The sequence below is a fragment of the Lipomyces tetrasporus genome (genome assembly GCF_029532465.1).
Source record: "Lipomyces tetrasporus strain NRRL Y-64009 chromosome Unknown POJ06scaffold_1, whole genome shotgun sequence".
NCBI classification, from domain to species: domain Eukaryota; kingdom Fungi; phylum Ascomycota; class Lipomycetes; order Lipomycetales; family Lipomycetaceae; genus Lipomyces; species Lipomyces tetrasporus.
The window spans coordinates 1,788,086-1,804,940 of NW_026611596.1; the positions used below are offsets into that span (position 1 = coordinate 1,788,086).

The 16,855-nt window shown below is 51.8% G+C and overlaps 5 protein-coding genes across 5 annotated transcripts; 3 read left to right on the forward strand and 2 right to left on the reverse strand.

Moving 5' to 3' along the window:
- The first annotated feature begins 589 nt into the window (after positions 1-589).
- On the forward strand, positions 590-2,275 carry POJ06DRAFT_243462 (uncharacterized protein). Its single transcript, XM_056186369.1, has one exon. The coding sequence runs from the start codon at positions 730-732 to the stop codon at positions 2,017-2,019; it is 1,290 nt and encodes a 429-aa protein (XP_056047521.1). The 5' UTR covers positions 590-729; the 3' UTR covers positions 2,020-2,275.
- On the forward strand, positions 2,268-4,560 carry POJ06DRAFT_293716 (kinase-like domain-containing protein; the record flags this gene model as incomplete). Its single annotated transcript, XM_056190444.1, has 2 exons — positions 2,268-2,820; positions 2,899-4,560. Exons 1-2 carry the CDS (start codon positions 2,752-2,754, stop codon positions 4,558-4,560), a joined length of 1,731 nt encoding a protein of 576 aa, XP_056047522.1. The 5' UTR covers positions 2,268-2,751.
- Positions 4,561-5,518: 958 nt separating this feature from the next.
- Positions 5,519-7,574, forward strand: POJ06DRAFT_190513 (armadillo-type protein; the record flags this gene model as incomplete). Its single annotated transcript, XM_056184804.1, has 6 exons — positions 5,519-5,549; positions 5,637-5,722; positions 5,788-5,908; positions 5,964-6,446; positions 6,505-6,633; positions 6,691-7,574. 6 exons carry the CDS (start codon positions 5,519-5,521, stop codon positions 7,572-7,574), a joined length of 1,734 nt encoding a protein of 577 aa, XP_056047523.1.
- A 2,576-nt stretch (positions 7,575-10,150) lies between these two features.
- On the reverse strand, positions 10,151-13,723 carry POJ06DRAFT_11888 (uncharacterized protein). The gene is made up of 4 exons (XM_056184209.1): positions 13,443-13,723; positions 12,718-13,245; positions 12,434-12,660; positions 10,151-12,382 (listed from the first exon to the last, which is right to left on the reverse strand). The coding sequence occupies exons 1-4, from the start codon at positions 13,474-13,476 to the stop codon at positions 10,373-10,375; spliced, it is 2,799 nt and encodes a 932-aa protein (XP_056047524.1). The 5' UTR covers positions 13,477-13,723; the 3' UTR covers positions 10,151-10,372.
- A 494-nt stretch (positions 13,724-14,217) lies between these two features.
- Positions 14,218-16,714, reverse strand: POJ06DRAFT_11896 (YjeF N-terminal domain-containing protein). The gene is made up of 2 exons (XM_056184213.1): positions 16,355-16,714; positions 14,218-16,297 (listed from the first exon to the last, which is right to left on the reverse strand). The coding sequence occupies exons 1-2, from the start codon at positions 16,464-16,466 to the stop codon at positions 14,415-14,417; spliced, it is 1,995 nt and encodes a 664-aa protein (XP_056047525.1). The 5' UTR covers positions 16,467-16,714; the 3' UTR covers positions 14,218-14,414.
- Positions 16,715-16,855: the final 141 nt, after the last annotated feature.

Consider the following 16,855-nt stretch of genomic DNA (forward strand, 5'->3'; position numbering starts at 1 on the left):
GCCAGAAACCCGTGGCGTTTCGCAGGCACAGCAAGCCGCAGAACAACTTAGTTAGCTAACGAACTAACTAACTAGAAACTATTCCTGCGCCATCTCGTCGCGTCACAGCAAACTCGGCCGGTTGTATACCCACCCACACCCACACGCTCAGTGACCGGATCCGCTCCTCCTGCTGTCTCCGCCTCGTCCGTCTAATTCTATCTTGTGTGCTTCACGCTCGGCACTCTAAAAAGTCTACCGTCTTGTTCTCCCGCCCTGCTCTCGCAATGCGCGTGCACGCCGCTGGCGCTGGTACCGTCTCCACCGCCGGCTCGCTCCGTACCCCCCCGAGGTTGACATATATCTCGACCTCTCCATCCATGTCCCTCGGTAGTGAAATAGATCTCTCTCCTTTCTTCTTCCTTGCTTGCCAATAGCAACAGCAGCAGCAGCAGCAGCAGCATGCCGCCGTCGTCGCCGTTCTCCTTCACGGCGCATCTATATCCATTCTCTTTTCCGACTCCGCCTCCAGAACTGCCGCTCGCGTCGTCCACCGTTCCAGCGTCGTCTTCATCATGTGGACTCAGCTCCGCCTTACCAACCTCCGCCGACCTCGCCCAGTACCGGTTGCGGAGCAATGTTGCGCCTAGTTACAACACCAACTACAACAACAACAATAACAACTCCAGCCGGCACTGCCAGGCGCGACGCCTATTGTCGCCGCCGCCGCCGCCGCCGCCGCAGTTGTCCATGTCAACCGCCAGTAGCAGACCAGAGTCTGAAGCAAACCCGTCGCCATCAGTACTATTCTCGCCAGCGCCCCACTCGACAACTACTCGTGCCATGTCCCCGTCAGAAGCCAGCGAAGACGCATTCACCGTCATGGCAGCAAACATAACCTGTCTGTTCTGGTTCACGCCTACACAAACGCTTGTCCACTGCTCGACCCACTCACGACTGCCGCTACTATCTCCGGTCTGTCTGCCGACGCGCGAGTTCCGCTTGTTCGCGTCTGCCATTCTATCGCGGACCCAAGTGTCCCGGACTGTCGTGGCCCTGGCATTGCTCTACATCTACCGACTCAAGCTCCACTCGCCGTCCATCCTTGGCACGCCAGGCAGCGAATACCGGGTGTTTACGATCGCACTAGTCCTGGCGAACAAGTTCCTCGACGACAACACGTACACCAACAAAACCTGGGCCCAGGTTTCCAAGCTGCCAGTGTCAGAGATTGGCGTCATGGAAGTCGAGTTTCTGAAGCACGTCAACTACGAGCTCGCAGTTGCGAAAGAAACGTGGTCCGACTGGAGCGACTTGCTCGCGTGTTTCGTCAAGGCGCGCAGGGCGGCCAAGTTTTCGTGCGTGTCCGTCCCGGGCTCGCCTGTGTCACAGTCGCCAGTGCCGCTACTGAGCCCGTCGTCGCTCGGTCCGTCGCGCAAGCGCAAGGTTGTCGACGACGACGTCCGCCACTCGCCCGCGAAACGGGTCTACGGTCAGCTGGCACCTCGCACGACAGGCAACGGCTCGACATACTACTATTCGCCGACCACACCGTCGTCGGATGACGTCGGGTCACAGCTTTTTGCCGACACGAGCGCGCAGGCGGCGGCGGCGGCGTTCGCCTTCGGCTGGCCGGTCTTGCCAAAGCCAAAGTACGTCGCGCCAATGACTCCGACTTGCCCGACCCCGAACACGATCCTGCGATCTGTCCCGGCCGTGTCGATGCCGCAGTACCCCACTCCGGTCCAGCCGTTGCCGTTGCTGGTCAAGAACACGTATGCCATTCCCTCGAATACGTATGCGCTGCCGACATCGCTCCCGCCGCACACGGTCTTGCCGCAGCCTATTCCCGCCGCACCCGTCACCGGGCCGCGTGCAATGCCGGCATTGCCGCCGTCTACGTCGTCGTTTACGTCGTCGACGACGACACGAGCGAATCCATTCGTGTACCCGGTAGTTGACAAATACTATGTCCCCGTCCCACGCCTCATGTCCGTCAAGCAGCTTCACCCGGTTATCGCTGACCCTGGCCGGTGGTAGATCGCCGAAATTTGTACATACTTCGTCACAGTTTGCATGATCATAATTATTGGTTTCGGCAGTTTTTTTATTTTGCATATTTTGCACTGCGTTTTGGAATGTAATTGCATTAGGGTTTTGGGATGGCCGGAATTTGTACTTGTTTTTTGGATCTAAATGTATTTTATGGAATTTGGGGGGGGGGAGGGTTGGGATCGGTTGGAAAGCATTTGCATACTGCGTTATATAAGGACTGCATAGAATAAATTGTACAACCTGCATTATCTATTGGATCTTGTAAAACCGTGTTTACCCGCATTTTCCCGTCCCCAAACAGAGTTCACCAGTAATTTTGCTGGGAAAACCACGCGAGCTTGTGCCTGGCCACTGTGCAGTTCGCCCACAACCACGTCAGCATGTTAGGGTTATTTGCGGATTCGAAGCACCAAGACAATAGCGCGCAAAGGTCACAGGACCAGACCGCGATGTGAAAGCCGCGAGCACGAACGGTCGGACGCATGAACGTTGCGTGGGGAGCTTTTTCGGCAGAATTTTTTTGTCCCTACTGTGGACATCGAGTGACGGTATATCTTCAACAGTCGGACCGGGTGTGATTGGGTGTCTTTCGAACTTTGATAATTGCGCATAGAAAATATCAGGGGGCACGGATAACAGCAGAACAGGAGCCGCCGGCGAACGCAGCTGGCCATCGTCGTCTTGTCGGTGGCAAGCCGTTGCATGAATTTCGCATGAATGCTGGTGGCCATGCACAAGTCGCCCGCCGTCCCAGTCGATCCAGCTACGGCCGCAATTGACCAGTCAGTAACCGAATCCATATACCATCCCGTGCCGTCGTCGCGCCACAAGTCGGCAGCGCTGCTTGCGATCCTGACCGACAAGTCAGACCTCACGATGCCGTCTGAGACCTCACCGATCACGCTGCGGTGGGAAGCCAGGGCCACGAACGCCGGTGGCAACATTAACACGAATATCAAGGACAATAACAGCAGCAGCAGCAACAAGGAAAACGTGCCGAAAGAAGAGAAGGACGGTGAGATCGAGCAGATATTGGTGTTGCCCACGTCGGCGTCAGGATCACGGTCGAACTCGCAGGCCTTGCACGTCCAGACGGCCGATCTCTCGGTCCCGCGCGACCGACGCACGTTTTCCGAATCGGCGGCGGCGTCGCTGTCGGGCGCGTCGACCTCGGCCGAGCAGATGCAGTACATGTACGGCAGCTTTTCGGCCCAGTCGTCGCTGCAGTCCGCGTCGTCCATGTCGCCTACGACAGGCGCCGACGAAACGTCGTCGTCGCCGCCGCCGCAGGCGCGACCGAGACGGCAGTATTCCTGGCGGAATCCCAAGCCGCGCAACACGCGTCGGTCGTGGTCGCTGCGCGAGGGCCCGGGCGAGCCCGTCTCGCCGGCGTCCAAGTTTCTGGCCATGTTCAACGCCGGCCAGTCTAAAGTGCCGCCCGCGCCCGAGCCCGACGACGAGGGCCAGGAAGTGACGGACTACGTGATCGGCAAACCGCTCGGCTACGGCGGCTTCAGCATTGTCAAGGAAGCCCACACGCTCGTGAACGGGACCGAGGTCACGCACGCGGTCAAGATCGTGCGCAAGTCCCAGCGCCACGACGTTGGCGGCGTCGGCGGCGTCGGCGGCGCGACCGACGAGCTCGCCCAGGCCGACTTGGACCACGAACTGACAATTTGGCGGTGCATTTCGCCGGCGCATCCGCATGTCTTGCAGCTGCTGTCCGTGCACGAGACCGAGTTCGCGACGTTCTGCTTCATGCAGTATGCCAATGCCGGGTCGGTTTTTGACGCCGTGATTAGGAAACAGCGGTCCGACGGGGTCACGGTCCCGCTTGACGTCAAGGTGCGGTGGATGTTTGAGTTGTGTTGTGCGCTGCGGTTTTTGCACCAGGATCTGCGCATCGTGCACCGGGATGTCAAGCCAGAGAACTGTTTACTATCGATCGAAGATCCCCATTCGCAGACGGTTCATGACGCAAAACTGCTGCTGTGCGACTTTGGCATGTCAGAGTTCATAAACGTCGAGGACGACGACCGGATGCCCGAGTCTGGCGGGGATAATTCAGGTCTGTCAACGCCCGACAGCGGGATTGCGTCTAGCATGAGCTCACTCCGACTTATGCCGCCTTCCCCGCCACCGTCCGCGGTTACGACTGTGGCGACAACGACGCCAATAACAACTACCGAATTCGGCTTAACTGGCTCTGTGCCGTACTTGTCTCCCGAGCTGCTCGTGCCGACGACCGAACCGACGCCTATATCCCCGAAACAAGACATCTGGGCCCTCGGCGTGTTCACGTACGTCCTGTTCACCGGCACGCTGCCATTCTCCCACTCGTTCCTGCCGAATCTGCAAAGACTGATTGCCAAGGGAGACTGGGACCCGGACACGTTGCGCAACGCGAGCGACGACGCCATCGTGGACTTTGTCGCGCGGTGTTTTGCAATGCAGCGGTCTGACCGGTGGGACATTGGTGAAGTATTACGACATGAGATCTTCCGCGGACTGACGGAGGAGAAATGATTTATTTCCATATAAACAAGTATGTTTTCAAATTGCAAAACAATCGGGTTAGGTTTGGGATATAAAATGTTGGATTGCTTAATAGTTATGTTTAATTTCTTGTTTATTTTATTTTATTTTTGGCTATATGGCATTGGTTCGGATTGAAATTGTTCTTCGTTGTATATTTAGGGCGTACAAAACTTTGGTCTGCGGTTTGTTTTTCATTGCTTGTGTCCTTTTGACTGCGAGCGGTTTTGTATATTATTATTTGATTCATTGCGACTACTGGAACTGGCGCATTTGGGGAATTCGTGTTTGCTTATACTGCTTGCTAGCTCGTAAATGTAGAAACAGTTGCTTCCAAATCAACCGCTATGCATTGGTAAATTCCCTTATCGATTGCCTATCAAGGGTTAGGCCTTTTTTTCTTTCTTTTGGGCGGCGTTCTGCGGTGTCAAGCACTCCATGTAGAAACAAAATAATAGAACGTGTGGCCCACAAACAAGAAAACCCTGGGCGGCGCTGCGGCGGGCGTAGATCACGAAAAGGTAGGCACCCGATTCGCGACTTGAATGGGTTGGGAGGTAAGCGGTCGCCCGCACACACTAACTCGATACCCAACCTCACTCGAGTTATCAGCGACCCTCCCAATTCTAGCTCTCTCCCCCCCCCCCCCAGGTGTTGACATCCCCCGCCACACCATTGCTTGCACGGCACGGCCCAGTTTCATCGTTTATCTCATACCCAGCTGGTCGAGAGGTTCAAGCAGCCATTGGAGTTGTTAGATTTCGTCATTGTGCTAGGGTTAGTGTGGGTTGCGACGAACCACGTGGGACGTCGACGGCCAGGCTGACGTACTTTTGATTAGGTCGCGATTTGCAATACATAACATCTGGTAACTCCGGACCGCGGCCGACAAAACAACGACAATCGTGGCTTCGCACTGATCTCAGAAATCGACGACACATAAAAACTTATGGGCGGCTGTTGCAGTAGCTGCTGCGGAGGTAACGGAAATCCCAAAAATTGAAGTAGTGGTGGTGGTGGTGATGGGGCTGGGCTTATCTTTACGGTACTGACGTTCGCGTTATTAGGGCACTCCCAGGACCGGCTGTACGCGCCGTTGTTGGCGGAGAGCGAGCGGGAAGCCGTGTCGGTTCTATTGCGGTACCTCGAGAACGTGAGTGTATTTCGACGGCGACGGAGACGGTCGTCCCGTTCGTTCTGAGGCTGACGTTGCGTTAGCGAGGCGAGGAAGATTTCTTTAGTTCCGGACCGCTCAGGGCGCTGACGACCTTGGTATACTCTTCGAATGTGGATTTGCAGCGAAGTGCGGCATTGGCTTTTGCTGACATTACGGAGAAAGGTGAGCTAGTAATCGACCGAATGAATACACCGGGGTAGCTAATTTGTCCACGTAGATGTGCGACCCGTCAACGAGGAGACGTTGTCGCCCATCCTGCTACTCCTGCAAAGTTCGGATTTCGAAGTCCAACGAGCAGCTAGTGCGGCACTAGGTAACCTGGCAGTCAACAACGACAACAAGGTTCTTATTGTCGAAATGGGCGGGCTCGAGCCGCTCATCAAGCAAATGCAGTCCGCCAACGTCGAAGTCCAATGCAACGCCGTCGGATGCATCACAAATCTCGCCACACACGAAGACAACAAGGTCAAAATAGCTAGGTCGGGAGCGTTGGTCCCGCTCACGAAGCTCGCAAAATCAAAGGACAAGCGTGTCCAGCGGAACGCGACCGGCGCGCTGTTGAACATGACCCACTCGGACGAGAATCGCCAGGAACTTGTCAGCGCCGGTGCCATTCCTGTGTTAGTCTCGCTCTTGCAGTCGCCGGACGCTGATGTGCAGTATTATTGCACGACGGCGCTGAGTAATATTGCCGTGGATGGTGAGTCCGAACGGCGGCGTGGATGATTTTGCCTTGCGTGACCGCTAACCATGCGCAGCTGCGAATCGACATATATTAGCAGAGACTGAACCAAAGCTGGTGTCGTGTCTCGTTAGCTTGATGGATTCCGGTCCTGAAAAAGTGCAATGCCAGGCCGCGCTTGCTCTTCGCAATCTCGCTTCTGACGGTACGTGCTTCGTCCTGTCTTGCGCGGGAGGTATGGCCCGACTAACAACTTGAACAGATAAATGCCAGCTTGAAATAGTACAGGCTGGAGGCCTGCCACCCCTACTGCGCATCCTGCAATCCAACGTTCCGCAGCTAGTGCTGTCATCAGTTGCCTGCATTCGCAACATCTCAATTCACCCCGACAACGAGGCTCCCATCATCGATGCCAATTTCTTACAACCGCTTGTCGCGCTTCTCAAAAAGAGCGGCCCTCCCTCCACCAATGGGACTGCGAATGGCAACAGCCCGGCGCCCGCCAGTAACGCGACAGAGGAGGAAATCCAATGCCACGCTATCTCCACTCTCCGCAACTTAGCCGCCAGCTCTGAGCGCAACAAGAAAGCAATCCTTGACGCTGGCACGGTTGACAAGTGCATCAGCCTGGTCCTCAACGTGTCGAGTAACGTGCAAAGCGAAATGACGGCCTGCATTGCCGTGCTGGCCCTCAGCGACGAGCTTAAACAGTACCTGCTATCAGTCAAGATCATCGACTGTCTCATCCCGCTCACAAGCTCGCCAAACACAGAGGTCCAGGGGAATAGCGGCGCGGCGCTCGGAAACCTGTCGTCCAAAATTGGCGATTACGCTGCGTTTGTGACCGCGTGGAGCTCGCCTGCCGGCGGCATAAGCGGGTACTTGATCCGGTTCTTGACGAGCAACGATCTTATTTTTGAGCACATTGCGGTGTGGACGTTGTTGCAGTTTGTCGAGGGCGGAGAGAAGGACCTGGTCGAGCTCGTGAAGAAGAATACCGCTATCATCGAGGCGACCCAGACGCTTGCGGCGAGGGAGCTCCCGGCCGACCCACCGGCAAACGGTGACCTGATTGATCTGGAAGACACCGAGGCCGAGAGCGAAATCATTGCGCTGGCAGGCCGAGTGCTCAAGATGCTCGAATAGAGTGACAGATAGCATATCATACATACATCAGTATCAACAACTATCTATAGAAAACTAATCGGAGCAAAGGGGTTATTTGCAAAAGTTTTATTTTAATAAAACATCACTGTGGATTCTTTATCTAATATTTATATGGTGCCGCATTATATACAGCAGTAGACGTGTTACTTTGCATGAGATGCGGGGATGGGGGGTGTTAATTTTATTTCTCTATTTTCATTTATTGTTGAGGGTATCGGTTTGGATATGATTTGCTGATGGTGCTGTGAGATGATGGTGCCTCAAGTACAGTCCTGATTGACAATCGTCCGGGAAATCTTAATAATGCTTGTGGTTATGTATGGCTCTGTCGCTTGCTTGGTCGCTCACCACAGGCGAAAGAATATTATGTTGAGGATTTGGCCACACTCGTTTACTTTTAGGTTAGTTTAGTCTGTCTCTAGTGGTTGCTGCTGGTTGTGAGTAGTTGGACACATTGTTTTAATATCTGGGTGTAATATTTCTTTTGGATGAGTTTCTTTGTGCATAGTATTTTTATCTTTGTTCATGTTCTTGACAACTGTCTCGCACAGTCGTCGATCAGTCTTTCCTTGTGAAGTCGCTCGTTTCATTATATTGTAAGCCGTGAAATTGTTCTGTACCGGGAACGCTAGCTGTTGCGATTGTGGTAGTATATTGACAATATAAGCCGGACGATGATGCTGATCAATTCAGTTTCTATGCTGAAATCACATAATATCAAACCTCGTCCAAGTCATAAATAATCCAAACAACAAAATTATCATTAGTTATATCCACACTGGCGGGATTTTCGGTACGCGCAGCTGTAAACGGAAAAAGCCGCGTCTCATGTCCAGACGTCGTGGGTCCCTCACGCAAACGACTCGTCTGCCAGGACTACTAACTTGTGGATTTTTCCTCAGGTGCGTCTAATTTTCGAATGCTGCCAATTTGCCGTCGCCGGTACGAGCCAATTTGCTTATTACGCCTACGCGAGCCGAGGTAGTTACTTCCTGATCTCTGAACTAGTACCAGCCGTTTGTTGTCGAGGTCTATCTAGACCGCAACACGGACGCTTAGACAAAAAATACTTCCCACGAACTTGATTGAAGCCTGACTGTTTGTACTTTTCAACGTGCAAGTGAGGTCTAGGACGTCGTAACTTCTGCTCTGTTGATGGTCGACGGTTTTCAATGACGCGTCCTAATAATATCGAAATTCCGGACCGCGTGTTTTAAATGCCGGTTAACGTAGAGACTGGCCTTTGATTTGCTATGCTGAAGCGGATGCCGTGAACGGACATCTGAATTCCGAACACACGGCTCTGAGATATTCTGTGACAATCACATCTGTCAAAATGGCTGCCTTCTAGGGCAGACTCGCCTGACTGCTACATCAGATGTAGCCTCTCGCGGACACAGCTATGGAGTCCAGACTTCCCAGAGAATATAGAAGAATTATAGATCGTAACAGCCAGTTCAGTTGATGAGGCAATGGCTAGTGGCGAGGGAATCCACATTCAGCAAAAACGAATCAGCGAGTACTTAGAACTTGGCCTTGACGCGTATCAGCAGTTATAAAGGCGGAAGTTGTGGGGGACGACGAAGACGATGAATATGGAATGCAAAATTGAGACCGCAGATTCGGGATAGTTTTAACGGCTGACGTTGAGTATAGGTATCCAAGGCTATTCCATGGCTGGACCCGTCAGGTCGTGACAGCTGTGACGGTCCCGATTCTGCTGCGCAACGAGACATCGCGAGCGATACTCCGACGTGTTTATAATCGTGTGGGGGCCATCCTGCAACGTGAAGGAAGAGTATTGCCAGCAGGCAAGAGGCTGGGCGAAATGACCACTGCCAGGAAGTTGGTGATAGACAGACGACCAAAATATCATATGGATGCCAGACGGCATCATTTTCTTCCAGGCAGAAGACCCACGCGACTTCCTCGTCGTCGAGGTTGGAGTCTCGCAAGCCTAATCCTAGTCTGGAGAAGAAGGCTAGGCGGATGGTTGCACAATTGCGATTCAATATATTGTTCTTTTGGTTAGCGAGAAGAATCGCTACTCTGCACCGCAGAAGCGACTGTCTTTAGCATGCAACCATACGAAATAACGAATGAAACAAATGAGATTGCACTGGAATTCACAGAGCTGCTTTGAGTTCGGTCCTTTGCTGTCGCAAGGGCACACCTTGGTTTGATGAACTCTGTGACGTTTTCATCGAGGTCGTGCGAGTCGGAAAGGACGCCGACGGCGGCCAGAACCTCTCGCGAAGAGTAAATACGTAAGTACACGTTAAGGAAAACCAATCGGCCTGCTGGTTGTTGCTGTCGTCGCGTGGTCAAGCCCATGTCTTAATCGAATGTAGTTGTATAGTTTCCTTTTTCTGAGATGAATTCTTCGTGCAAAACCCATGTATCATATTTTTCCTTCATTACTTTTGTTGGCAACCTTCGCCATGCAGTCATCTCAGTCGTTCCTTGCGAAATCCTCCTGATTTGCATTACATGAACTGTGTGATTTTAAGCGTCTGGAAACTTTGGTCGTTGCAACTGTGCTAGTATATAAGAATATAAGCTTAAGCCGGACGATGACCCTATAATCAATTATCGTAATAATATGGTACACAAACTAAATATCCAAACGACATACGAAAACCACAAATCTTCGTCTCTGAGAGCATACTGATCATGTCTAGACATAATACATGAGAAATGAGAAACCAAAATGAACCTTCTATCATCACCGACACAATACCACACCCCGTCCAATTATTCATAAACATTCCAATAAGTTACGTCGACGGCGCCGCGAGTCCCCGCCGCGCGTCCCACCACTGAAGCAAAAGCGCGTCTAATTTCGTGGCTGTGCGGTCGACGACCATCGTCACGTCTTGGAACGACGATGCCAAAGCTGGATGCACGAACTCGGTCCTGCGAGCTGCTTGCATCATCAACGAGACGAGATCCTCGTCCCGCGAACCGTGCTCGTGAACATGGCCGTCATCATCATCGTCGTTGTTGTCGTTGTCATCATCGTCGTCGTCATCGTCGTCGTCGGCGGTATGTTGCTCGAACGACGAGGTGCGGTCTTGTGGAGGGCTGGATTGCGACGAGGAGTTCTGAGCCCCACTGCTGTAGCTGCTTCCGATCGTGCTTGCGCCGTCGTCGCTTATGTTTCCACCTGCGTAGCTCGCGAGCAAATTCGTCGCGGAGTAAAAGGTGTCATCTGGTGTGGCATCAGTGGTGAGAGTGTCATCCTGCAACTGGGAATCATCGCGAGCATCTGCAGTGTAGTCGAACGACGAGTGGTCGCGGTCATCTATTGACTCGGTCTCCGGCTCGTGGCCAGCATATCCTGCAAACGGCTGCATAATTGCCGTTGAGGAGTCACTGCAGATGGAGTTATACGTCGGCGTCCGTGACCGCCGCGCGAAAATCGGGTCAAACGACTGCAGATTGATTTCCTCCTCTTTCCGCACATCCACACCTTCCTTCGCCCCATTGTTAACCTCATTATTATTTCCCCCCTCTACTGTATGGACAGACACGGGCGACACAGATGTATTCCTGGACCGCAAAGACATTTCTTCGCTGCTATCCGACGGCCTCGCCGGAATCGTCGTGCTGCTTCCGAAGGAGACCAATGAACTTGACGATTGTGACGCTTTCTTTTTGAAAATATTAGCGAGAACACCGTTGCCGCCGTTGAGGCGGTATCGGAGCGAGAGCTTGTCGAGCGACGACTTAGTTTTCAGGAGCGCGTTCCGTTCTTTCCGGCGCAGTTTGCTGTGGCTGGTTGCCGACCATCTGGATTCGTGGGTGTCTGGAACGGAGTCTAGCTCGAGTTGGCCAGCGGTGGTTAGGAGGGGCGCCTGTGGGCTTGAAGCGATGGGTGGTGATGAAGAATGGGGAGTCTCATCGTCTGGCAAGGACATCTCTGCCGGTTTGTAAATGCGGCCGGAAACTTGCGAGGACGCCAAAGGGTGCTGGAAAACATGCCGCTGAGTTTTGTACGATGAGGGACACAATCCCTCCTGTGGCGCCGCCGGCCAAGCCGCCATTGATTCGGTTCCCGGTTTCTCGCTACATTCAAATGCAATCGCTGAAAGCTGCGTTGTGTCTTTCGATCGAGGAATGGAGGCTGCGTGCAAAACCACAGGCGCGACGGCTCCGGTGCAAATTCGTTCCTCATCTGCTGTCCGCTCGACGACAGGGCTAGATACCACGTCACACAGTGGCCCAGATTGAGCATCTAAGAAAGTTGTGGTGTGCTCTTCAGTGGTTGGCTCAAGCTCTTCAGCTTCGTCCTCACTGTCCGAAGATTCAGTTTCAACATCAGCGATGTATGGATCAGCTGAAACGTCAATGTGCGAGTCAGCATCAGTAGATGTGTTGTCAACATTCATGTCATCTCGTAACGTAGTATCCCCATCTAGCCCCTCGTTGTCGGTGTCTTCATTATCAATTGCTGTAATCTCCAATGTCTCTTCGAAGTCTTCAGATGCCTGTTCGCTGTCTCCAGAAGCCGCGGCTACATCCTGAGTGGCTTCAATGTCCGCATCTCTTTGATCTTGCTCAATGTCCTCATCAGTCTCATTATCGTCGTCACCCATCTCGCCCTCGTCATCACTAATGTAGTAGCCCTCCGGCGGGTCGTAGAACGTGGGTGCAGTAAACGACACGGTCTTACTACTCGTTGTAGGAGGCGCAACAGTCGTAGTTTTTTTCGACCGGAACCGTCTTAATGGATTTCGGGACTTTTCCGAAGACGTTCTCGTGGCAGGAATGTCATTAGAAACAATCTACGCCGAGTCAGCAATCACGGCGCATTAACGAGTACATGAATGGCATACATCGATATTCCTGTGCTTGTTTAGTCGGGCCAATCGCTCAGACGGTGTTTCGATTTTCTCAGCAGGCAAGTATCCAATCGTCGAGTCCTTTATCATCTTGACTAGCCACCAGTACTCATTGGAGTCATCTAGCAAAACCATGGCGTCCCCCTTAATTGCATCTGCGTGACCGTTTTGAGTAGCCTTGAACGTATGAAGTGCGTATACAAGACTCAAATCAATGTCGGCTATTACACTCGTGTTAGATAACACAGTAACAGAGTAGCCCAAGTGCGTTTACTCACACTCATCTTGAATGGACGGACTCGAAGAGAGCTCGAAGCGTTCGTCGTCTTCTTCTTCTTGCTCTTCCTCTTCGTCGTCCCCCTCTTCCACATCATTGTCAGAATCCATGTTCGTTTCGCGGCTGTCATACTTCCGCGATGCATTAGACTCATCCATATCATACTCGGTCAGTAATATATCTTTAGTTTCGCTAACATCAGCAGCAACATCGTCCGCCATCTCAGGCAAGTCGTCTATATCCTCGTCGTTCGTTTCAAGTTCGCGATCATTCCAACAACGCGTTGTCATAGCATCGTCTAAGTCCGGCCCGACATCGACCGTCCCTATCTCGTCCTGACTGCTGTCGCCGCTGCTTTCGTCAAGTCCGACAATATCAAGCCCTTCGTCATTACCATGGTAGACTGATTTTTCACGCTCGACAACTTGCACGGTAGCCTTCAGGATTTCGGTCGAAACCGCGTCATGGTCAGCTGCTGCAGCGGCCGCTCTGTCGGCACGAATCATGCTTTGGAGCTCGGATGACGACTCTGACACCAACGTTAGCAACAGAACCATTGCACACTGGAATAGTGCAGCTATCTTTCTTTGTGCAGGTATAGTCAAGCCTCGCGACCATACACTGTACACAAAACGCGCGCGAGCCGCAATACACACGAAAGAAAGCCGGTCTGACTCGAAAGACGGCAATTACAAACAGATAACAAGTAAAAAAAAACGCACGTACCTGCAAAGAGCAGGGAAGCATACGGTTGGGACATTCCTTACGCACGCTGTTGAAAGGGGGTGGACATGGATCTGCTGTTTGGCGTTTCTGTTCCCAGTTGCCGGTGTTTTGAAGAGAACAATAGTAGCAGTAACAAAGCGCGAGTCTCAGCCAGATGGTGTCAAATGACAAACGCGAGCCCACAACAATGCGGGGACAATAACGATAATAAAAAAGGTAGTAATAAATAGTTAGGGGAAGCACGTCTCGGCATCTCGCTATCGGAACGTGTCCTGCTGGCAAGCCCCGCGACATTCTTCTTGCATTCTTGGTCGCGCGTTGTACATATAGGCCGTCCAATCACGTGATTCAATCGGGTTAGGGCAGGACCCGGCAACTGCTGAGCTCATTCACAAATAGGGAGTTTCACGAAACGTCAACTGTTGCCTATCGGGCCTATTAATTTAGCAGTTGACGGATTGCGAGTCTGGAGCTGCAATCCGCGTCAACTGTTAGCTTTCAACCGTCACATGCTCTCGACGCTCGAGTCCAAAGCTGTAGAACGTGACAACGCATATTTTACGCTAACTGCGGAATAGCTTTATTTATTTATGAGTAACAGACGCGTCTACACGGGCTCACGCTCTTAGGGTCAGGCAGTCGAAATCAACTGTTAACTATCGTAAAACGGGGTTTCACGAGAATTAGTGAGGGTTAGGCGAGATTGCATAGGGTTGAGGCTTTTTTTGTATTTGATTGATGGCAACTATAATGTGGTGTTTGCGCTTTGCGAATCAACCGACAGCTGCATTCCCCTTACTGATGGAAATATGCGCGGATAAATAGCTACATTTTTGCTGTGAATACCTTGCCTTACTCGTTTCATGATTTTAACTGTTAGCAGCGAACGGTCTGGAGCGACAATCAACTGTATAATAACGTATGGCAATACATCCACTGTAACCAATAAGTGCGCAACATCGTACCAAAACATTATTCCAATTCGACTCCTACGGCCCATTCGCTTCCAAATATCACACCCTCTCTAGCCTCGTCAATTGACCGTTGTTCGTCCAACGCTTTCTTGAAACATCTTCTCGGAATGCCAATGTCCGCTACGGCAACATCTACGTCCAAATGTGCGACTTCTTCAACGTACTGTAGGAATCGGGGCATACCTGCAGCTGGCATACCTAACGACAAAATCCATTTCGCTTTACCCATATTGTTCACCATAACCGTTCCACTGTCTGGATCCATTCCCGCAGGAGCGTCGACTGCCATCACCGGAGCTCGCTGACTTGAAGCCCACTGTCCCGCTTCGTACATCCATGCCGGAATCCCGCAAAGTCTCACAGTTGCGTCTTCCCTAACATCTAAGCCCTGAAGAGCATCAATGATAACTTCGGGAGGTGCATCCAAGACCTTCAACGTGGCCTGCAGAACATCCAGCCGCGAAGTTACCTTTCCTCCGGCAGCCTTAAACGCGCGCATTTGTTGCTCAATACTCTCCTTCGGTGAGGCAAGTTCCGACGAATCGTCAGTAAAAAGCACGACAACCCGAACTCGTCTGTTGACTAGCATGCGAGCTCCTGCGATTGCACGCGCCCCTGTCTCATGGTTGCCAACAAGCACAACTACGACTGGTAAGGCATTAGGCTGTATCCGCCTGCGCTCAAAGCGTCGCTTGCCGCCTAAGACTTGAATTGCAAGCTTGGCTATGGCTGAACCGGCATTCTCAGTCAATTGTACGGGGTGCAAAGAATACTGGCTCACAGCTGCCTTTTCTATGAGCGCCATCTGGGTGATCGAGAACGTCGGGCAAACAAATGTGGTACCATGATCGTTTGCATTATAAATAAGTCGCCTGGGTGGTAAGGAAAACTGCAAGCCCGGAGGAGTGGTGTTGCGACTCGATGTTCGTGGCATCGCATGTGAAATCCGTCGAAGATGTTGTTGTTTGATGGCCCTGTCAATCTCGCTAACTTCTTCTTCAGCAGGAATGCCTGTTGCGCTCTCGTCCTCAGTATCTTCGCCCTCAGAGGACACTCCTTGCCATTCTGACGACTTGGTACCAAGTACGTTCTCTGTTGGTAAAAAGTCCTTTTTGGAAGGTCTCTTAATCAGTTCCCGTATTCGCTGCTGTTGGAGTTCATGCGCTGAAGGCTCATTAGCATCACGACGATTAAAAGATACTAATCGAGAGCGAGGATCTGTTTTATCAGCCAATCTAATCTCATCAAAAACTGATTTCTTGTCAAATCTATCAAGATTGCTTTGGAAGTCAAACTCCGTATCTTTGTATCCGGAAGTATCTTCACTGGCCCATCCTTCATTATCTGCATAATACGCTGCTTGTCTGCTCTGCCGCCCTGAACGTCCATTTCGTCGGCTGCTTCCAGTAAAAGGCTGAGGGACAAAGGTAGCTGACGGTTCTCTAATGTGAATTTGCTCTGATTGTCTTCCGCTGATCGAGCGTTGCTTGTTCGAACGCTTGGGCCATGGAGACCCATACGACGGCATATTTGCCTGCGACTTCTTATTGTTTACCCCATCGTCATTGTCGTAGATTTCGCCTTCATCAAATGACTCCGAATCGTCCGTTTGTTGCCTAGATCGCACGGTGATGGGTGACAAGGCGAAGGAGGGTCCGCTGTATGAATTTGCAGCTACTGACGATAAAGACATAATAGCCGGGTCCTGCAACGAAGTTGAGGAAGCTGACTGCGACGCCTCTGTTGGCTGCTTCTTTTTCTTTGATTTGGTATTCCTGTCTTCGGCAAGATCTCCAGCCGCCTTGAGAATCTGAAGATCGGCAATCTTGCTGCCATCTATAACTCGAGACGGTACATATGTAGAAGTCGCGGTATCAAATACTGGGATGTCAATGATATTAGAAATCTCGTTCCTAGAAGGCCAGCAAATGATCATACCGTTGATGAGACGCAATTTACTTCCTGTGATCTCTGACACGATGCCTTGAAAACGTATCCCATTTTGGAGCTGGACGCTCACTTTGAACCCAATATAGTTATCCGCCGACATTCGTACGTTCTGCTATTGATTGCTCCGCAATAGTTAGGCTCGAAGGTGCGTGGAATCCGCTGTGACGGTTATTGATATCCAGAAGTGGCAATCTATGGATGCTGCTTATGTGCGGACGTGCAATGAGCCGGTTTGCTGGTTTATCCCAATTGGCTCTCAGAATGATCTGTTAATAAGGGTGATGGTCGTTAACGTAGAGAAGCGGCAACTTAATTCAAAAGTTATAATTTGAGTGGCATCAAGGTAGTGTGATGCCTAATGAACTGAACTCAGGGGTTCTTCCGACCGCGACAGCTTCGGGACTCGAGACAGGGACATCTTCCACGCAGAGTCTCCGACCGTCATTCGTTGCCATTAGTCGTCACCTTGCATTTATTTAAATACTGGGA